Consider the following 21,781-nt stretch of genomic DNA (forward strand, 5'->3'; position numbering starts at 1 on the left):
GACTGAAACGTCTGATCCGCCCTTCCCCCCCCCCCCGCGTTTCGTGGACTCATCCACTTCCGGCAGGGGAGTCCTGGGCGGAAGCGACTCGATGAATCGTGGGTAAAGCTCGAGGCCTGCGTTTGAACTCGGGGGTTCCTCGTTAGACGCCTCTCTTCATTGTCACAGCACTCAGTCTACATCATCACAACACTCAGTCTTCATCGTCACATCACTCAGTCTTCATCGTCACATCACTCAGTCTTCATCGTCACATCACTCAGTCTTCATCGTCACAACACTCAGTCTTCATCGTCACATCACTCAGTCTTCATCGTCACAACACTCAGTCTACATCGACACAGCACTCAGTCTACATAATCACAGCACTCAGTCTACATCGTCACAACACTCAGTCTACATCGTCACAACACTCAGTCTACATAATCACAGCACTCAGTCTACATCGTCACAACACTCAGTCTACATCATCACAACACTCAGTCTACATCATCACAGCACTCAGTCTTCATCGTCACAACACTCAGTCTACATCGTCACAACTCCCAGTCTTCATCGTCACACACTCAGTCTACATCATCACAGCACTCAGTCTTCATCGTCACAACACTCAGTCTACATCGTCACACACTCAGTCTACATCATCACAGCACTCAGTCTTCATCGTCACAACACTCAGTCTACATCGTCACACACTCAGTCTACATCATCACACACTCAGTCTACATCGTCACAGCACTCAGTCTACATCATCACACACTCAGTCTACATCATCACACACTCAGTCTACATCATCACAACACTCAGTCTACATCGTCACACACTCAGTCTTCATCGTCACAGCACTCAGTCTACATCATCACACACTCAGTCTACATCATCACACACTCAGTCTACATCATCACAACACTCAGTCTACATCGTCACAACACTCAGTCTACATCATCACACACTCAGTCTACATCATCACAACACTCAGTCTACATCGTCACAGCACTCAGTCTACATCATCACACACTCAGTCTACATCGTCACAACACTCAGTCTACATCATCACAGCACTCAGTCTACATCATCACACACTCAGTCTACATCATCACAACTCCCAGTCTACATCATCACACACTCAGTCTACATCGACACAACTCCCAGTCTACATCGTCACAACACTCAGTCTACATCATCACAACACTCAGTCTACATCATCACAACTCCCAGTCTACATCATCACACACTCAGTCTACATCGACACAACTCCCAGTCTACATCGTCACAGCACTCAGTCTACATCATCACAACACTCAGTCTACATCATCACAACACTCAGTCTACATCGTCACAACACTCAGTCTACATCGTCACAACACTCAGTCTACATCGTCACACACTCTACATCATCACACACTCAGTCTACATCGTCACAGCACTCAGTCTACATCGTCAAAACACTCAGTCTACATCATCACAACACTCAGTCTACATCATCACAACTCCCAGTCTACATCATCACACACTCAGTCTACATCGACACAACTCCCAGTCTACATCGTCACAGCACTCAGTCTACATCATCACAACACTCAGTCTACATCATCACAACACTCAGTCTACATCGTCACAACACTCAGTCTACATCATCACAACACTCAGTCTACATCGTCACAACACTCAGTCTACATCGTCACAGCACTCAGTCTACATCGTCACAACACTCAGTCTACATCGTCACAACACTCAGTCTACATCGTCACACACTCACTCTACATCATCACACACTCAGTCTACATCGTCACAGCACTCAGTCTACATCGTCACAACACTCAGTCTACATCGACACAGCAACATCACTATATAATCACAATCATCAGCAACTTTCGATTGTCACTCCATCAATCACTTTCATCAGCATCCAATGCCATTCACTACTTCACCGATATTGACATCAACAACATCAACATTACAGCTTCTCTAGATCATCTTTACCTAATTAATACCATTACTACATCACCCACATTGACAGTATCATCAATACTATTTACATAATACATACGACTGTGACTACATCTCTAACATTACCATTATAAATGCAATAATCGCCACCATCACTTCAGCAATACAATTACCTTAACATCGCCAATCTGTCACTTCGACGTTAAACAAGAAGGAGATCATTAATAACGTAACTTACTCCAGCAGCAATTCTCTCAAGCTACCCGCTGTCTGCACATCACCACATGGCTGACTCAGGAGGTGAGGTCTCACGGAAGCCGCGTGCGCATGGTTACCAGCTTATCAACATCGTTACCATCATCGTCAATATAAACATAATCACCATGAAAGATGTTACTCTTATGATGAGGAGAATAATGGTTGTGATGATGGTTGTAGTGATTATGATGGTTGCGATAGTCGTGGTAGTTTTTATCATCATTTGCAACATCACTACCAGAGGCATCACTTTCAACAGCATCACCGTCAACACTGTCATCGCCATCATTTTACCTATTCATCGCCATCATTAAATATTGTTTTACCATCACGATCATCATCGTCTTAGATGATCATCTTGTTAAACGATTAAACGTTGATCATCACTACCACCGTTAAGACAACCACTACCATCATCACTATCGTCATCATCACTCCACAATCATCACAACCACGTCTACACTCATTACAACCACTACCATTATACACAACCTCTCATCGTCATCACAACCACCACTATCACCACGACAACTACCGCCGTCATCACGTGTCCCTTGTCAACCCTCTGCCCTTGAACGCAGAGCGAAGCGGAGACGCGAGCTCTGACGGGACCAGCTGCTCCTCGGGGATCAGCAGCCAGGAGAAGGATCTGGCCAAGAAGGCGCTCGACGCCTTCGAGGTAGAGCAGATTCCCACATCGGAAGCGTCACTGTGCGGTCACGAGTCGTTGTACACCACCAGCTGCTCGGTGGTGCAGTGTCTGTCGAAGGCTCGCGTCCTGCTGCTCTTCAAAGTCAAATCCACTCGGTGTGTGCAGTGCTACAGTCGTGACTGACCAAGGTCGCCGGGTGACCCAGAAGTTAGAACGCCGCTGGTACCGCTGGGATGCTGGGTTCGGATCCAGGGTTTAGCTGTACGTGATTCAACCTGGTCCTCGTGTGCATTGAGTTGATGGTCTCAGCATAGTTAATCGTGACTGCACGCAAAAACAATCTACCTTTTAAAAATCCCCAATACTCTTGGCCAAATTCTAGCTCTGATCATAAAACAATGTTTACAGTCATGCGGTGGACATGACTCTGATTTGTAGCACGAGTGGAAGATGGCGCGCCCTACTATGTGGACCAGAGGCTACTCGAAGGGAACTTGTGGGGAGCTCTGTGATATCATCCACCATAGTGGGCTGTTCCCTAACATGAAGGGTTTGCAGTGCTCTGCGACAAATCCGAATTGATTGTATTTCTCTCATGAGATAACTCCAGTAGCACAAAATTACAGGGAAGTAACATCACCAACATCGTTATCCTTATTGGCTGGGTGTTCACGTCGCGTTTTGTCTACATGGTGTTGGTTGGGGTTCGAGATCTACGTCGGATCGAGCCGTGGCTTGTGTCTTCCTGGGGCAGGTTGGGCAGTACGACAGCTGCCTGGCCCAACTCTCCTCGCTCGGCGAGCTGCGGCGAGACGATCACAAAGTGCAGCTGAACCGCTCCGTGGCCGAGTTCTACCGCAGTGGCCAGACAGCCACCGACGACCTCCGCCACAGCCTTGCGCAGGTTCGCATGCAGGTGAGGGCCCACCGCAACCCGGGACGTTGGTCATGCATGCGGCACCGTCCACGTGTTCGAAAGGAACAAACTCGGGGTCTAACCTCAAGCATTGACTCTGAGCTTGACAGACAGCATCGCCATGGAACTGCTGTGCCTCTTGTTTTAGTTCCCAGGTTGTTCACACGCTTCCACTGCTGTTGGCTTGTGCAGCCAACCTCCAGTTCCTAATCAGGGACACTCACAGATATTATAATTATTTTACTGATTAACTGGGAAAGCCTCAATGAGTCTCAGGAGTGTCCTAAGTTTTTACAGTAAGGAGCGATGATTGTTTGTTTCCCGATTAAGACATTTTCTATAAGATTTTTCTAATTTAAAAAATGTGGACCATGACGCACCTCCAATTAGCATTATTGGTTACCTACGGTGCAAAAGAAGTTCAACATACATACGTAATACAATGGCATACTCTAATTGTAAGGACATCACATGATCTTTAATATCCACTGTGAAGATGACCGTGCATACTTATGGTTAATACACTCGCAGTATTAAGGAGGCCTGCTGAATTCGAACCGCAAACCTCATAAGCAAGCTTCTAATGCAGTATGTCTGAGCCATGTTATCAATGGGCTATAGCGACCCACTGTGAACTCTGAAAATGCACCCGAGGCATTGAAGCAATCCACTGTCTATAAACATAATCAATTTTTGGCTAAAGCTGGAGGTAGAGTTTTAAGTTGTGAGTATCCAGCTGTACACAAGAGAGATCAGGGATATGGACATGTTTGTAACGTGCTATCATAGATGCTGTGATGCTGCATAACCCGTACTTCCGAGTTTACGGTGCGGCTGATCCCAAGCGTCACTGCGCCCCGGCGTGCGATGGAGTGAAACGTGAGGCCGAGGCGTGCTCACTCCCACGCCCAATGTGCCACTCGCCAGGTTCACTCGACAGCGGAAGAGATGGATGGGCTGGAGGACGTAGAGAATGGCACGCTGCTCTATAACCAGGCCGTGCTGCTCTGCCATTTCAAGCAGTACCACCAGGCCATTGGCGTCGTGGAGCGCCTCTACCAGTTCATTGAGCCATTCGGTGAGCCCTCACCCACGCCTCGAACCATTCGCAACCTTCACAGGACAATTTTCCTGGAAATATCTCAACCCACCGCACTTCACGACATCTCTGTGACACCAAGACAAGGCTTCTCTCATTGTACATCGCTCTGAGAAATAGTAACAATCCCAGGTGATGGCCGCTTCAGCTGTAGGCAGTTGCATTGTGACTCATGTCTCATGTTGTGGCTTAGGAATGTGGTCTCACTCATACAGTGTGGTCTCACTCATACAATGTGGTCTCACTCATACAATGTGGTCTCACTCATACAATGTGGTCTCACTCATACAATGTGGTCTCACTCATACAATGTGGTCTCACTCATACAATGTGGTCTCACTCATACAATTTCACTTTCCCACCAAAAGTGGCATCACCTGGCATTGGGTGACGCCACTATCATTAGCTCAAGTTATTTTTTGTATAAAAACAAATTGGAAATGATTGGAAAACCACAAATTGGAAAACCAGAACATTCCAAAAAGATCTGAAATTGTCCTTAAAACTCCAAAATGTCTCAGTTTAAGTTTATTTTGTTTCATGAGGAGATAACGCAAAACCAGAATGAGTTTCATCTCCAATATATTCTAATGCAAAGAAATCATGTGTGTTCACGATAGTGACGAGGGACCAGGGGCATTAGTCTGCCAGTAGGGGGAAATTATTACTGCTTTGTGTAATCCAAATTGCTTACTATGCGGGTCATTTTCGAATGTGGCCACATTTTATCTTGAAGCACACAATGGCGTAAGCTTTTGAATAACAGGGGATCTTTAACGGGCACTGTGAGTCAGACAGAGCGTAGTAGTATCAAGGTTATTATACCCACAGTATTCACCAGGGCAGCCGCTGGATTCGAACCGTGAACCTCCGCAACAAGCGGTGAATGCGCTAGCCCTGGGCCTCGTCGCCATCCTAAATCTGAAACTCACAATTCTAATTGACGAATACATTCCCACTTATTTCTCTGGGTAGAAAAAACTATTTGGCCCCCTCCAAATGTCGTTGCTATGTGCGCTACTGTGTGTGTGTGCGTGTTTACACGTGCGGGGCGTGCAGAGGAGCGATTTGCGCGCGCGGTGAGCTTCCTGCTCATGGACCTTTACCTCGTGACGCACCAGGCAGAGAAGGCGCTGCCTCTGCTCGCCGTACTTGAGAAGCTCAGCTCGCAGGGCAGTGGCGCCAATGCCAACGGCAAGGCCGTGGAGGTACGGCACAGCGTCCCTCTCACCGCACCGACACAACGATGATGATGATGCCCGGCATGTTGCTGCGGCAGTCTTGGCGTCTACGTCCGTATGCTGATGCTCGATTGGAACGTGTGCTGGCGGTAGGTCGCCAAGGATGCTGGGAGCCATAAACCCGACACCTCGTCCAATGAACAAACTCGGTCAAAAATACATCAGGTAGAGTTTGCTTCCGTCAAGGCTCATGGACACGGACATGAGTGCCTCTCAATATTTGTAAATGCCATGCTCATTTCACCAAGGCCACCCGCCCTATATTTCTGAAAGAATGTCTGAGTCCTTTACTGGCCGGTCATTGACATTGTTGAGATTTATTTATTTACACTTGAAAAAAAACTGCCATCCAGCCGAAATAGAGATCATGACAATCTTAGGGTTGTTTTATTTACTCTGGGATGTAATCGTTAATAAATACCGTTTAAATGCAAGTTGAAAGCTTGACTGACATATGTACATGTTCACTGTAATAATGCTGTTGAGATACTGATTACATGTTTGCATCTTACGCCTAACTCATCCATCTCATCGCGCTGCCACTGCTGTTTTGTGCGTGTGATCTCCAGTACAAAGTGAGGGCCTATCTCCAAATGAGGTCCCTGAAAGCCTGCAAGAGGGAGATAAAGTCTGTGATGAACACGTCTGGCAACGTGAGTCAACATGTCAAATGTTTTGCACGCAGGTTATTGCAAGCTCTCGTAATTCAAGCGTGGTCTGGAGTATTTTCTCTCTTGAGCTTTTGGCACATGCTCCTGTGAGCATCACACGCTATGGGGGGGGGGGGTAGCGCGACTCCTCAAGATGCCTACAATCGTGTGTGGTGAAAGCTTGTGAGAAGAAATGCTCAACATGCAGCCGAACTCCGAAAGCAACACATGACCTGTTTTGCTGGTATTTATTTGTTTCCATAATCAGAGAAAAAACACTGAACGTTTTTTTTCTTCTCCCAGTCGATCCCTTCGCTCTTCCTGAAGAGCAACTTTGAGTACCTGAGGGGGAACTACCGCAAAGCTGTGAAACTTCTGAATAGCGCCAACATCACAGAGCACCCGGGTTTCATCAAGACGGGTGAGACGCTGGTTCATACTGCGGGTGCATTCACCATGAAACGCGTGCCGTCTGCTTCACAGCGAACATTCCTGTGATGTCATTCAAAAATAGTCAATCAAATTTTCCAAATTTGAAAATTACCCGCGCAGTTGAGATTACACGTAACATCGCACCCTCACTTTTGCAGATGAGGCTATCCAATTTGTGTTAGTTCCCACATTGTTAAACAAAATACACTTAAACTTGAAACTGAAACTACTACAGACTATATCTGTGAAATGTAGCGCCTTCATGATAGCCATACACGATAAAAATGGTGGAAATACCGAACGTACTCTTTGGCTCTCTCGGTAAAGTCACGTAGATAGAAAATGTATAGACCACGACGTTTCGATCGCAACACAAGCGACCGTCGTCAGGTGACACAAACACAGCAGGAGAACTGCTGACGCTGTTGCTTGTTGCTTGTGTTGCGATCGAAACGTTGCGATCTATACATTTTCTATCTACGTGACTTTACCGAGAGAACCAAAGAGTATGGATTCCTGCAGTCACGAAAGCTTCAAATCAAGATTAATACCGAACATACTAATGATTTGATTTGGTATCATGTGGCTTGGCGTGGTGTGGCATTTGCTGCTGTGAGGTGCGGGTTGATATGATGTGGTGTGACTCCACGTGCTCTTTATGCGTTGTCCAGGAGAGTGCGTTCGCTGCATGTTCTGGAATAACCTGGGCTGCATCCACCACGCCATGGGCAAGCACCACATGGCCATGTTCTACTTCAAGCGAGCGCTGCAGGAAAATGACAACACCTGCGCCCAGCTACTCAAGCAAGGTGCTCACTTGGGATGCCCCTCGGCCAGTTTGTGTGTGCGTGGTGTGTGATGTTGTGTGTTGCGTACCACGTGTTGTGTAGTCTTGTGTGTGCGTGATGTGTGATGCGTGATGTTGTGTACCATGTGGTGTGTAGGCTTGTGTGTGCGTGGTGTGTGATGTTGTGTGTTGCGTACCACGTGTTGTGTAGTCTTGTGTGTGTGTGATGTTGAGTGTTGCGTACCACGTGGTGTGTAGGCTTGTGTGTGCGTGAGGCTGTGTGTTGCGTACCATGTGTTGTGTAGTCTTGTGCGTGCGTAGTGTGAGGCATGTTAGGTGCATGTTGTGTAGGCTTGTGTGTGTGGTGTGTCAGGTGTTTTGCGTACGTTTTGTGTAGGCTCGTTTGCAGATTGAATTTATGTGTATGGGTTATGTATCGTATATAAGTTGTGTTTTGTGTTGTGTCTGTGCTGTCGATACAGTGGGCCCCTCAGGCAAGCGGCTCTCCGGGCCGCCCCTCTGCACCCTGATGGCTGACCGACGCTACGAGCTGCTCTACAACTGTGGCATCCTCCTGCTGCAGACAGGGCGGCCACTGGCGGCCTTCGACTGCCTGGTGGAGGCGGTGACGGCACACCACAGTAACCCGCGCCTCTGGTTGCGTCTGGCCGAGTGCTGCATCGCCGTGGGCAAGCGGGTGGGTGCCCCCGCTCGCGACACCTCGGGACGCGTGTCTCACCTGTTCCAGTTGCTTGCTGTGCCACTTTGCTCATCGGTCTGTGACTGTGTACGTGTGCTCATGTGCTTGTGCGTGTGTGAGGATGTGCATCTTTTTTTTTATGCCATTAATTATTAAGCAACGGCCCTAAATGTCAAGTGGCCAGCAGCAAACATCACAAGTGAAGTTGTAATAGATAAAGAGTTTGCGAGATTGTTAAATTGAGAAAAGTTATAAGGGCTTGGGAAAAGAGATGACAGTGTGTGGAAAAAAGGCAGAAAGAGCAGTGTTGTGACGTGCAGCGTGGTGGTTGAAAGCGGTGTGGATGAGATGAAACCGTGTGTAGGCCAGGTCTTCAACATGAGTGGAGGAATCGATGATTAAAGTTTAATGGAAACACGAAGCATGGTAATAGCGATAGAAGAGAGATAATGAGGCGACTACCAGTGAGCGAGTGACGACTGAATCTGTGAGTGCTCACTCATCAATCAACTTGACTGCTTTACCTTGAATTAAATTAGAACACATTGTTTAAATACAAGTTTTGTTTGACATTATGGTATCGCCAGCAAAGCGAGTGGAGTCCCTTCACTTATGCTTTGTTTCAATGCTAACACAAGCAGTGCCATGCTTTGGTTGACATCCTTAGGTATTCATACTCTGGCCCTGTGTGGGAGCCTCGAGTGAGTGATTACAATGTTGGGTGGCTGTGGTGTTTCTGTCCATACAGAATTCAGAGCAGGAAGCCAAGAGTCTGCAGAACAAGAAGGGCATCGTGCATTCCATGATGGGGCAGGGCTGCCACCGAAAGATCATCCTCGTGTCTCATTCCACACAGAACTCTGTGTGCAGGTGGGACCTCCAAACATGCGGACAGTCATTCCACACTCGCATTTTCAGGGCCCCTGACCGCCATGGCTGATGAGGTGCATGAGATCGGATTGGGTGAAGTGCTTTTGGAAAGCTGTAATTTCTAAAGAAAATCTATGCGCCAATGTGCCTCAAGTGCACGTGATAGTTAGTGCCTGCCACCTGCTCCATACAACTTGGGCTTCAGTAGCGGTCGTTTACGAAAAGGAGGAAAAGATCCAGGAGAGTGACAGAAAGAGCAAGACATGGATTGGAGAACACACGCAGGTTACTATTCAAACTATGACGAAGGCTAAAAGAGATGGCTGATGCTCAAGAATAACTACAGTGGCAGCCAAGAAATGAAATGCGTTCGAGAGGACGTCCAACAAATAAATGGAGCAATGAAATCATCACGTGGGCAGGTGCTGTATGGATTATTACATCGCATAATAGTGAGAGATGGTGGTGGCTTGGGGAGGCCTTCAGCAGTGGATTGACCTTGGCTGATGATGATGATGATGATTACCCTGCATGGCAGGAAATACATTTCCAGAGGGAGCTGCTGGAATCCATTCGTGCACGTCACTCTTCGGCTGTGAGGTCTTGTGCCTGAGTATGATGAATCGAGGTTCGTCAGCTTTGCATTTACGTTTCAATTGTCAAGTTTATTAAGTTTATCGAGGTGAGACCTCAAGAGGCCAGGATGAGTCTTGCTTGCAAGTTTGACCTGGGTCACCGAAATGACAAAAGCAGTAATATAAAAATAAGTACAACAGTTTCAAGCAAATAGAAATCACATTCATTTCAAATGAATTCAGCGTGATTGATGCACTCATTTGTCAACATATGAGAATAGATGTCAAGTGCAAGTCATCGAAGAGATAGTCTCCTCTTCAGAAGATACAGGTGGGGATGCGGTGTGACGAATGTTTGTGCTGTGCGCGCGTGGCAGCCCCGATGGGCAGTCGGCGGCGATCCCCGTGGCCAGCGTGGAGTTTGCAGGAATCTGTCTCCGGAATGCGCTGCTGCTGCTGTTGCCCGACGAGCACCGCGAGGGGAGGGGAACGCTGGCGGGGGATCTCGGGGGGTTGGGAGCCCCCGAAGGAGGAGGCAGCGACAGCAGTGAAGGGGCAAGGTACCTGCTATAGACGCTTTCTACTCACACCTCAAACGGGTTCCCTGGCTTATCATTGTCTTTTTCTGCAACCAAATATCCGCTCTTTCGCTGAAACGCTTTATGCGGTGCCCATGAAAGAGAGCCCAGCACACGTCGACTGCAGGAAAAGTTTGGTCACGAGATCTGGTCGCATCACAGTTACGGCGGTGGGACAGTGCACGTGTAGGAGATTCGAACTTGTCGTAGACCACTCGGAGACCGGAGTTCTACGGCTGCTAACTTTGATTCACCTATCGTAGCTTTCACTCTCCACCCAGTGCAGAACAGTAGTAGTCGATGGTGAAGAAACTCTGCTGCTGCTTCTGCCGCTGCCGCCGAAGTTGATAGAGAGGAGTCGATGCTTAAATGGAACACCCAAGTTGAGGCTCCTCCTCTTGTAGTTGCTAAATCTCTTTGACCAGTTAATAGAGCCTATTCATATCTATGGGACCTTTTTGCCAGTATCAAAAATGATGAAAAATTTGAATGAAGCTTCTAATGCTTACAGTACTATCACCTCAATCTGTAGCAGGAGCTCCTAGCGGAGTTGACACTGCCCCTAACATCTTATCCTTTATTTCTGTTTACCCACCCTTCAATTTAGAGTATCTCATTCCTATCCAATTACTTCCTCCCAAGTCTCAAGTCTCACAGGTGCTAGCTTTCAAATGGCTGTAGTATCTATCTAACCCATAGTACTCAACTTAATCTATAGTATCTATCAGAGGTGTGGACTCGAGTCATGCGACTTGGACTCGAGTCAGACTCGAGTCATGATTTTGATGACTTCAGACTCGACTTGGACTTGCCTCATCTTTGACTCGACTTGACTCGGGACTCGAGAGCAAAGACTTGAGACTTACTTGTGACTTGCATAACAATGACTTTGTCCCACCTCTGGTATCTATGTAACCCATAGTACTCAACTTAATCTATAGTATCTATCTAACCCATAGTACTCAACTTAATCTATAGTATCTATGTAACCCATAGTACTCAACTTAATCTATAGTATCTATCTAACCCATAGTACTCAACTTAATCTATAGTATCTATCTAACCCATAGTACTCAACCTAATCTAGAAATAGGAATGCAATTCAGCCTCCGAGGCTGCTCATTGAACATCATCACGATGCCTTCACTCGCTCGACTGAGATGGTAGCAGCTCGCCCTGCTGCTGCTGCTGCTGACTGAAGAAACTGCAGCTGCTGCCGCCCCTACCCCTGTTGCTGATTTTAATAGAGAACTAAACTCCCAGGTTCCTCCTTTTTATGTTTGTTGAACTTCTTTCACACCTTATGTAGCCAACACACACATGATCTCGCACTCTGGAGGCAAGGGTTGGTGGAATGCACAAATCTTGTGGAGCTGCCTTCCCGAGGGCGTCAAAGTGTCCTTCCCTAGCTCGCCTCGAGAGACGGCAGGAGAGCAAACGTGGGCTACTCCACCTGTCCCATCTGTACGAGATCGTAGTTCCCCCTTACACTTGTGGACTTTATCCAGGTCTTCACGTTTACTCCCACATGCAAATACTCATTAAATGCTCGATAAAATCTTAGTATATAGAGGACTGCAGAACTTGGGCAATTGTTGGTACCAGCTCATTGCGTGGCTGCTCTCCTGCATGTCTATTGTGCCTCCACGAGAGTGGGCATTACAGCTCTCTCTCTGGATTGGTCAATCCCCTTAGCCAATCACAAGAAGCCACCGCTTCTCAGTCACTCTTTACGTACCCTGTCCAGTCATAACTTGCTCTGAAACTGGAATGCCCACCCCGTGGATGCAAGCTTTGTTCTATTGTGAATACAGTACTCAGTTCAAGCTCCCTGTGCGGCAACTGTGCCGTTCTAGTAAGAGCCACGAGGTGGAGCTCTCGCGCTCTGCACCCCCGTCGTCTCCGCTCAAGAGGCAAGAAGTCGAGAATTTAAGGTACGACTTTTGCCAGGGGCTGGTGGTCATGCTGCACGCCAGTAATCCAGCATTGCGGAGGCAAGGGTTGGTGGATCACACAAATTTGTAAAACTACCAACAGGCTGGGCTTGCGAGGTCGCCACCTCCTGGCTTGCCAGGGTATGGGAGTGTAGCAAGTGGATTAAGTTAATCCGTGTTCCAACTGTGCGGGGATTGGGCGGTACCCCCTCACATGAATGGGATCTCTTCGGGCACTCCAGTTACCTCCCTTAACTATAAACAGTCATTAATTTACTCCTTTGCTCATCAGTACACACGTGTGTTCATGTACTCGTGTGCTTGTATACGTTTGTATACTTGTTTGCTCATGTGTTCTCATGTTGACTTGTGCACACGCACGTGTGTTCTTGTGTACTCTTGTACCCATGTGTATTGTTGCACGATATTGTGCACTTGTGTGTGCCCGTGCATGCTTATGTGCGCTTGTGCATCCTTGTGCGTACCCTTACTTGCCCATGGCGCCGGCAGGTGCTCGGTGCTGGCTTGCAGCGCGTACGTGGCCCTGGCGCTGGGAGACAATCTCATCGCCCTCAAGCACGCGCAGAAGTTGCTGCAGCAGCCCAAGCTCTCGGGCTCACTCAAGTGAGTCGCTCTCCACCGCCCGTAGCCTCTCTCCCTCCGTCCGATCCGAGTTGGTCTCATTGTTACCATAACATTGCATGACCATTCGAGATGACGGTGCACCGATTACCACGGCTGGCTAGGTACGGTGCGAAAGAAGTTCAACATAGATACGTATGTATGATTAAAAACCATTTCAGTGTCCCGACAGTAAAACCCAAAATAGGCGCGCTTTCCCACAGACACCGATCTCCCGTATACACTGAAACATGCCGCCAGTTTCAGCCCATTTAAATCTCTGATTAAAACTCATGCGCACAGAATTTGCAACTCTCACAGCTAGAGTGCATTGCGATACATTTAATAAACTTATGTATTAATAACCTGTGTGACTGGGTGCATGTTTTGTTGTATAAATGCGAACTCCATAGGTTATAGATTTAGAATGTGTGCAGGTCATTATTTGTTTCTATTTACGTGCCAGTTGACAGCCTGGACAGTTGCAAACGAAACGTTCCATCTCGGGATTATCCAGGTGAAATATTTTAATAAAATAAGAAAACAAAAGAAAAACAGAAATCCAGTGGCACTGAGCTTGGGTTGATGGCTCCAGCAAGAGCTGTGACGAGAAGCAAGCATGAAGCATTTCATCAAGGTGGCTTCACACCTATCTGTGTCTAACATTGAGGTCTGTATGGCTGAGCAACACGGTCATTGCAATGGGGTATATTGTCCACGTGAGGCCGCTCCACCGATAAAGAGACAGCAGGGGTTGGGCTTACTCAACATTTGTGTTTGTGCTGGTCGTACCAGCTCGCTTCTCTTTCGTTTGCTTTTATTTTTCTTCTTCTGTCTTCAGGAAGATTGAGGGGCATATCCTTGTGGCAGGGCAGGGCCTTGTGCCCGACAGATAGGCACGTGGTCTGCCTCTGTTGTCTCGGTGCAGGCCGCTACGTGTCCTCCTGCCCTGGCACGAGACCAGGGGCAAGCGAGGTCGGGGTGACGGCGATGCGGCTTTCCGGAGTTAAGCTTTACAGCGGTTGTTGTCGTCGCAGGTTCCTCGGCCACCTGTATGCAGCCGAAGCCCTCATTTCGCTGGACAGAATTTCAGACGCCATCGCGCACCTCAACCCTGAGAACGTGACGGACGTGTCTCTGGGCATCCCCACCACAGAACTCGAGCAAGGTGCATGCGTGGCCGCGTGCTTGTGTCTTTGTTTTTATTGGGAGCTGATTCTTGTTAACACGAGCCTCTGCTGGCACTTACATTACCCTAATTATTCTTATTCCATCCTCAGGTGGCGACAAGGGAGAGAATGAACCTATGGAAAACAGTAAGTTTATTGAACGCGTGTGTCACGTCTGTCATTCCCATGGAATGCACCGTTGCAGTTTCAGTTTTTTGGCAGCTGTGTATATTCGTTTTCTCGTCCGTGTCCCCCATCTCAGATGGAAAGCTGGCCCCCTTGTGCTACCCCAGCTCTGTGAGTGCCGCCCGCGCCACCATGCTCTTCAACCTGGGCAGTGCGTACTGCCTGCGCAGCGAGTATGACAAGGCGCGCCGCTGCCTGCAGCAGGTCGGTCCTGCCGTGGTGCCATGAGCGGCACTGCCAGCTGTCTAGTCACATGACTGCGGCCGCCCTTATGACCAGCACTGCCAATAAACTCACGCCATCCTCTCATCCAACACTAACACTATATTCTTCCCGACACTACCACCAGCACTACTGACAACAACAGCTGCCATTCGTCAATAAGTGGTGCCGACATCACGACATCGCTTTTGCCCAGGCCAGTTGCACTTTCAGGGCAAGTGAAGTGTCAAAGGCAGGAGGTCACGGGACAGACCCAGGTGTTATGGGTTAACTGGGTTGACAGATGCACGATCTGTGCTCCCCTCTGCCGACTTTGTAGCATTTTAACTGCCTAGTGCGCCGCTCCGCTCGTTGATGTCGGCGTCGATCTTCTGCCCTCTTGTGGGGTTTGGCAGGTGCCGGTACCCCTGAGGCCTCTGGCACAAGCTTCTTTTCATCTCTCTTTTGGGTTTTTTTGCTAATTTAGTTGAAGGTGGAAGGGTTACCATCTCTTGTGTACCTGTCCATAGCCCCAGTTAGCCACTTAGTTGGCTGCGAGCACTTTTCGGGTAAAGAACCAATTAGCATCAGCCTGTCCTCCATGGCATTGCTCACAACACACGACAGTGTGACAGTCTGACAACCATCAAGGGGGTGGGGGTTGTTTTGCCAGACCCATTATTAATAATACAAGATGACTATTCACTACCATTATTGCTAGCAGTACACGATCACCATAACTACAACCAATACTGATATTGTACCGATACCATAACGACCAACACAACCACTACACTAGCATCACTATCAACACGACCACTAAAATACCAGTAGTACTACAGTAAATTGCTACTATGTTTACAACCAAGAATATTAAAACTAGCACCATCAACACCCCACCGTTCTCCCTGTGGCTTGCTGCTGATCATGCTCCATAATGGGCTGTGAGCTGATGGAATGTGTCGAATTGCTTTGGAACGTGGTGTGCTGTGTTGCATTAAATTGTGTTGTGCTTTGTGTTGAATTATGTTTTTACAGGTTGAATTGTGTTGCATTCTATTGAATTGTGTTACGTTTTGCTGCGTTGAATTACGTTGTTGTGCTGTCTTACGTTTTGCTGCGTTGCGTTGATTGCGCCGTGTTGCGTTGTGCTGCGCAGGCGACGTTGCTCATTCCGCCCAGGGAGGTGCCACCCGAAGCCATCCTCCTCGCCGTCTACCTGGAGCTGCAGAATGGTAACGCGAGGCGGCTTGGCGGCGTTGGCGGCGCTCGGCCTCCGTCACTGCCTCTGAACACCTTTTTAGCGCTCAAGACGATTCGATTCACGGAATTTGCAACACGTATTACAAACAATGCTCATCATGCAGATCCGTACTTTGGCTGCATATCCCAGCTGTGCAGTATTCATTTTAAACTCTGCTAAAGAAAATAAAATACTTTGAAGCGATCTTCAGGCATGCTCTATTAAAGTGACTAAAGTGACAGTGATGTGAGTAGAGCACTCTAGCGGCACTCCAGAAAGTCACTCGAACGTATTTTTTTTTCATAAACAAAATTTCAAACTCAGGTCATACAGCCCGGGATACACGGCCTGTGTAACGCGGCTATACAATAGGAATAGCTTGTAGTTTTCAAATCATGCCGGATATCTGGCAAATTATATCAAAAGACACCAATGAAGAGAAATGTGGTCTGTTATATGAAACGAGGGAAAAATTCATGCACATGTGTGGATTTTCTCTCGCTTTCTGAGACACGGCGCATAGTGTGGTGTCGCAGGAAGTTGTCACATGACATGATGTCATCCGGAGAGAGATGGGCACTTGACGCGTGACGTCATCGCCTTAGTTGGCAAAGCGTATCCTCTGAGCTCTGTTTTTTATCGCCATGTTTTGGGAAACCCTTGGATCAATTTTGTCAGTTCTACTAAATGTTGATTAGATTGGATCGTCCTTACGTGCGAGTTATGCGTTCCTGTTACAGACGGACAGGGTTTGACGCATGAATGCTTTCAACAGTCTTAATTGGATGGCGCGAATGATCAAACTCCGTGTGTGGCTGTGTGCGCAGGTAACCCACAGATGGCCCTACAGATCATCAAGAGGAACCAGCTGGTGCCCCCGGCAAAGGTGGAGGCCCGCAAAAAACCACAGCCGGTTTCAGGGCCTCCGGGGGCACCAGGAACTCCAGCATCCACATTCCCTCCAACCCAGCGCAAATGAGACTGCCACCATGCTGCGCACCATCACTGTGGCACCCTGCAGAGCGTGGGTGTGTGCCCCGTGAAGCGCAAAGGAGGCACGGGGGGGGGGGGGCTGGGGTTTTGCGGACGAGAGCCAAGTCAGCGTGGCGCTGGGAGTCCAGCGATGCTGCGTGGGGATCTGTGGGGTGGGAGGCCATGCCTCCTATGCACCGGACTTTGTGGCTCGTGGCACCGTCGCCGGAGGCCAACAGCAGTGGTTAATCACTCTGCATGGGATTGAAGGGCAACGTTCACATGAATCTTTTATTTATTTATTAAATGAGGTCTCATGCATTCACTGCCTCCTCAAGCAACTTGGTGTCATAAAAAACCCGGGCAGTTTAGGGTCATCATTTCAGCCCGCCTGGACCACTCTCATGGCTCCTGTCAATGGAATTAATGAACCTCAGCACATTCAGCACGATGGCCACACGACGAGTGATCCTCAAAAAACCCAGGTGGAGCAGAATGGTTGCCGAGTGTGTGTCAATAAAATCGCTCTGTGGGGCACCGACAACAGATTTCCAGTGTGGTCTCCACTGTTGTGATTACTGGTAGAGCAGAGTGGGTTCGCATGACCTTGATTTGCTGCACACCTCGCCTGGTGACCCTGTGCGGCCTGTTGTCCGACCAAGTGGTCACGGTTCACCTATATCGGCGTGTCTTCCTGTGGTGGTGGTGGTGGTCGTGCCTGTCCCTGGTGAACGCGCGTGAAGAGCGGAAAGCGGACAAGGGGATAGATGAGAGCTTGTGTGGGTCCTTGGATTGCGGTGACAGGTCTGTGCGTTGGGGGGGTGGGTCGGTCACGTAAGTAACGCAGTGGCTCCCAACCTGTGATCCACAGACTGGGAAGTGGTCTGCGGAGCTGCTGCAGATACGATCTATTTCATTAAACCACGTTTTTACTGCATGGTGGTCCGTGAAAAATGTATGAGGGTTGAGCGTGGTCTGCGGGTCCATAAAATGTTTGGAACCGCTGGTGTAGAGGGTGGGATCCTGTAGTTGGAGGAAGGGGAATGTGTGCAAGAGGATGGCTTGAGAGAACGCGAGATCCGTCCGTGCTGAATTTGGTGGGACTGGGCCCCGCCCTGTCGGCCACAGGGCTGGCACAGCGCCAGAGATGCCCCGCTCCGATGCGTGCTTTAATGCGGTGGATTTAGCAGCAGCTGCTGCAGATAAGGTCATTGAGGTCACAGATCGTGAGGCGGCATCAGGTTCGTGGTGGCTCTGCGCGTGGTGGCTCTGTGCGTGTGGCTCTGCGCGTGGTGGCTCTGCGCGTGGTGGCTCTGCGCGTGTGGCTCTGCGCGTGTGGCTTTGCGCGTGAGGCTCTGCGCGTGGTGGCTCTGCGCGTGTGGCTCTGCGTGAGGCTCTGCGCGTGGTGCCTCTGCGCGTGGTGGCTCTGCGCGTGAGGCTCTGCGCGTGGTGGCTCTGCGCGTGAGGCTCTGCGCGTGAGGCTCTGCGCGTGAGGCTCTGCGCGTGGTGGCTCTGCGTGTGGCTCTGCGCGTGAGGCTCTGCGCGTGGTGGCTCTGCGTGTGTGGCTCTGCGCGTGGTGGCTCTGCGCGTGGTGGCTCTGCGCGTGGTGGCTCTGCGCGTGAGGCTCTGCGCGTGGTGGCTCTGCGCGTGGTGGCTCTGCGCGTGAGGCTTTGCGCGTGGTGGCTCTGCACGTGGTGGCTCTGCGCGTGTGGCTTTGCGCGTGGTGGCTCTGCACGTGGTGGCTCTGCGCGTGTGGCTTTGCGCGTGGTGGCTCTGCGCGTGTGGCTCTGCGCGTGAGGCTCTGCGCGTGGTGGCTCTGCACGTGGTGGCTCTGCGCGTGTGGCTTTGCGCGTGGTGGCTCTGCGCGTGTGGCTTTGCGCGTGGTGGCTCTGCGCGTGGTGGCTCTGCGCGTGAGGCTCTGCGCGTGGTGGCTCTGCGCGTGTGGCTCTGCGCGTGTGGTTCTGCGCGTGGTGGCTCTGCGTGTGGCTCTGCGCGTGGTGGCTCTGCGCGTGAGGCTCTATGCGTGGTGGCTCTGCGCGTGAGGCTCTGCGCGTGGTGGCTCTGCGCGTGTGGCTCTGCGTGTGTGGCTGCACGTGTGGCTCTGCGCGTGTGGTTCTGCACGTGGTGGCTCTGCGCGTGGTGGCTCTGCGCGTGTGGCTCTGCGCGTGTGGCTCTGCGCGTGGTGGCTCTGCGCGTGGTGGCTCTGCGCGTGTGGCTCTGCGCGTGGTGGCTCTGCGCGTGGTGGCTCTGCGCGTGAGGCTCTGCGCGTGAGGCTCTGCGCGTGGTGGCTCTGCGCGCGTGGATCTGCGCTCGTGGCTCTGCGCGCGAGGCTCTGCGCGTGGTGGCTCTGCGCGTGAGGCTCTGCGCGTGGTGGCTCTGCGCGTGGTGGCTCTGCGTGTGGCTCTGCGCGTGGTGGCTCTGCGCGTGGTGGCTCTGCGTGTGGCTCTGCGCGTGGTGGCTCTGCGCGTGGTGGCTCTGCGCGTGAGGCTCTGCGCGTGGAGGCTCTGCGCGTGGTGGCTCTGCGCGTGAGGCTCTGCGCGTGGTGGCTCTGCGCGTGGTGGCTCTGCGCGTGAGGCTCTGCGCGTGGTGGCTCTGCGCGTGGTGGCTCTGCGCGTGAGGCTCTGCGCGTGGTGGCTCTGCGCGTGGTGGCTCTGCGCGTGGTGGCTCTGCGCGTGGTGGCTCTGCGCGTGGTGGCTCTGCGCGTGAGGCTCGGCGGTACGAGCGCATCGCGTCCGAGCCTCACGGACACGGGGGGCCTGGCCCGGCTCCCCCAATCGCCGAGACGAAGTTGTGGTTCAATGCGGAGCGAGCCTCGGACAACAGAATGATCCGTGATGAGAGGGGTGTTGGTAGTGGCCGGAGGTTGTGAGACGGGTGTGTGGAGGTGTGAGCAGGATCGCTACCTGTCCAAGAATTGGCATCTGTGGGGGACAAGAATGGATTTGTTTCGAGATCTGGTACCGGTGTTGAGTTGAACTTTATTTCGTATACAGCACAATTTGATAGACCTAGGCCTGGGGTTGGCAGCCTGTGACGTTATCATGGACCACCGTCTCGTCGTCACATGCATCGCAGCTCTTGAAATGTAGTTTTTACCGAATTTAAAAAAAAGTCTCCTTTTATTTTGATTGCCCATCCCTGACCTAGGTTGATGGGAGAAATCTGTCTGGGTTGGTCTACAGTGGAAAGCTGGCTACCCAAGGTGTGAGAGGGGTGTGCACGTGGGTGGATGTTGTGGGGATGAGTGGAGGCGCGAAGTTGTGCAGTGTTTGTCGATGCGGCGTGCGGGAGCGTGGACGTCTTTGAGGGTGAGAGGGGTGAGAGGTGCGAGAGGACAGTGGAGTGGTGAGGTGTGCGGGGAGACACCACGTGGTCTCCCCGCACTACCTGAGACCTCTATCACCAGTGTCCACTGTGTCTCCTCTGAATCCGACACTCTTTGTGTTCACCGTCTCTGTCCCCACGTCTGTCTCCGCTGTCCCGTTGATTCATGCGGCCAGCCCCTTGTCACCACCTGCCACTCAATGTCATCTGTCTCCCCGTGTCTCTGTATCTCGCCCTGTGTTGGTATCTCCATATTCTCGTATATCTCCCTGTGTCTCCCTGTGTCTCCCTGTCTCTTTCCCGTCTCCCCTCGTCTCTTCCCGTCTCCTCATATCTCTCCCCCTGTCTCTCCCCGTGTCTCTCTCCCTGTCTCTCCCCGTGTCTCTCTCCCTGTCTCCCCGTGTCTCCCTGTCTTCCCGTGTCTCTGTTCCCCGTGTCTCCGTGTCTGTGTCCCCCGTGTCTCTGTCCCTCTGTCTCTGTCCCCCCCGTGTCTCTGTCCCTCTGTCTGTCCCCCCGTGTCTCCGTGTCTCTATCCCCCCGTGTCTCCCCGTGCCCCCCCCTTGTCTCTATCCCCCTGTGTCTCTGTCCCCCCGTGTCTCTGTCCCTCTGTCTCTGTCCCCCCGTGTCTCCGTGTCTCTGTCCCTCTGTCTCTGTCCCCCCGTGTCTCTATACCCCCGTGTCTCCCCGTGTCCCCCCTTGTCTCTATCCCCCCGTGTCTCTGTCCCCCCGTGTCTCCCCGTGTCTCTGTCCCCCCGTGTCTCCCCGTGTCTCTGTCCCCCCGTGTCTCCCCGTGTCTCTGTCCCCCCGTGTCCCCCCTTGTCTCTATCCCCCCGTGTCTCCCCGTGTCTCTGTCCCCCCGTGTCCCCCCTTGTCTCTATCCCCCCGTGTCTCTGTCCCCCCGTGTCTCCCCGTGTCTCTGTCCCCCCGTGTCTCCGCGTGTCTCTGTCCCCCCGTGTCTCCGCGTGTCTCTATCCCCCCGTGTCTCTGTCCCCCCGTGTCTCCGCGTGTCTCTGTCCCCCCGTGTCCCCCCTTGTCTCTATCCCCCCGTGTCTCTGTCCCCCCGTGTCTCCGCGTGTCTCTGTCCCCCCGTGTCCCCCCTTGTCTCTATCCCCCCGTGTCTCTGTCCCCCCGTGTCCCCCCGTGTCTCTGTCCCCCCGTGTCTCCGCGCTGCGCGCTGACGTCACAGCTCCTGTAACATGGCGGCGGCGTGGAGGCCGCGCTCCCGCACCCACGCGTAGAGGACGCGGCGGCGCTGCTGCTGCTGGGAAGGAGGAGGCGGTGAGGAGGAGGAGGTGGTGGTGGGGAGGAGGAGGAGGTGGTGGGGAGGAGGAGGAGGTGGTGGTGGGGAGGAGGCGCGGCGTGAGAGGGAGACGGGGGGGGGGAGAGACGCTTCGTGTGAGACAGCCCCACGCGACGCGGGGAG

The 21,781-nt window shown here is 51.3% G+C and overlaps 1 protein-coding gene across 5 annotated transcripts; it reads left to right on the forward strand.

Moving 5' to 3' along the window:
- The first annotated feature begins 93 nt into the window (after positions 1 to 93).
- Positions 94 to 17,715, forward strand: CNOT10 (CCR4-NOT transcription complex subunit 10). Of its 5 annotated transcripts, none has more exons than XM_078863898.1 (19): positions 94 to 98; positions 2,197 to 2,250; positions 2,790 to 2,887; positions 3,615 to 3,776; positions 4,704 to 4,854; positions 5,935 to 6,083; positions 6,210 to 6,281; positions 6,686 to 6,769; positions 7,070 to 7,187; positions 7,870 to 8,007; positions 8,468 to 8,682; positions 9,434 to 9,555; positions 10,508 to 10,690; positions 12,565 to 12,642; positions 13,153 to 13,266; positions 14,301 to 14,431; positions 14,544 to 14,579; positions 14,695 to 14,822; positions 15,979 to 16,883. In XM_078863898.1, exons 2-19 carry the CDS (start codon positions 2,235 to 2,237, stop codon positions 16,240 to 16,242), a joined length of 2,259 nt encoding a protein of 752 aa, XP_078720024.1. In that variant the 5' UTR covers positions 94 to 98; positions 2,197 to 2,234; the 3' UTR covers positions 16,243 to 16,883. The 5 variants fall into 5 exon arrangements, with proteins under 5 accessions (XP_078720024.1, XP_078720026.1, XP_078720028.1 ...); XM_078863900.1 differs by lacking the exon at positions 94 to 98 and adding an exon at positions 16,890 to 17,715 and having other exon boundaries at positions 2,089 to 2,250; positions 15,979 to 16,054; XM_078863902.1 differs by lacking the exons at positions 94 to 98; positions 6,210 to 6,281 and adding an exon at positions 16,890 to 17,715 and having other exon boundaries at positions 2,089 to 2,250; positions 15,979 to 16,054.
- Positions 17,716 to 21,781: the final 4,066 nt, after the last annotated feature.

This window comes from Lampetra fluviatilis, chromosome 17 (genome assembly GCF_964198595.1).
Source record: "Lampetra fluviatilis chromosome 17, kcLamFluv1.1, whole genome shotgun sequence".
Taxonomy (NCBI): Eukaryota; Metazoa; Chordata; class Hyperoartia; order Petromyzontiformes; family Petromyzontidae; genus Lampetra; species Lampetra fluviatilis.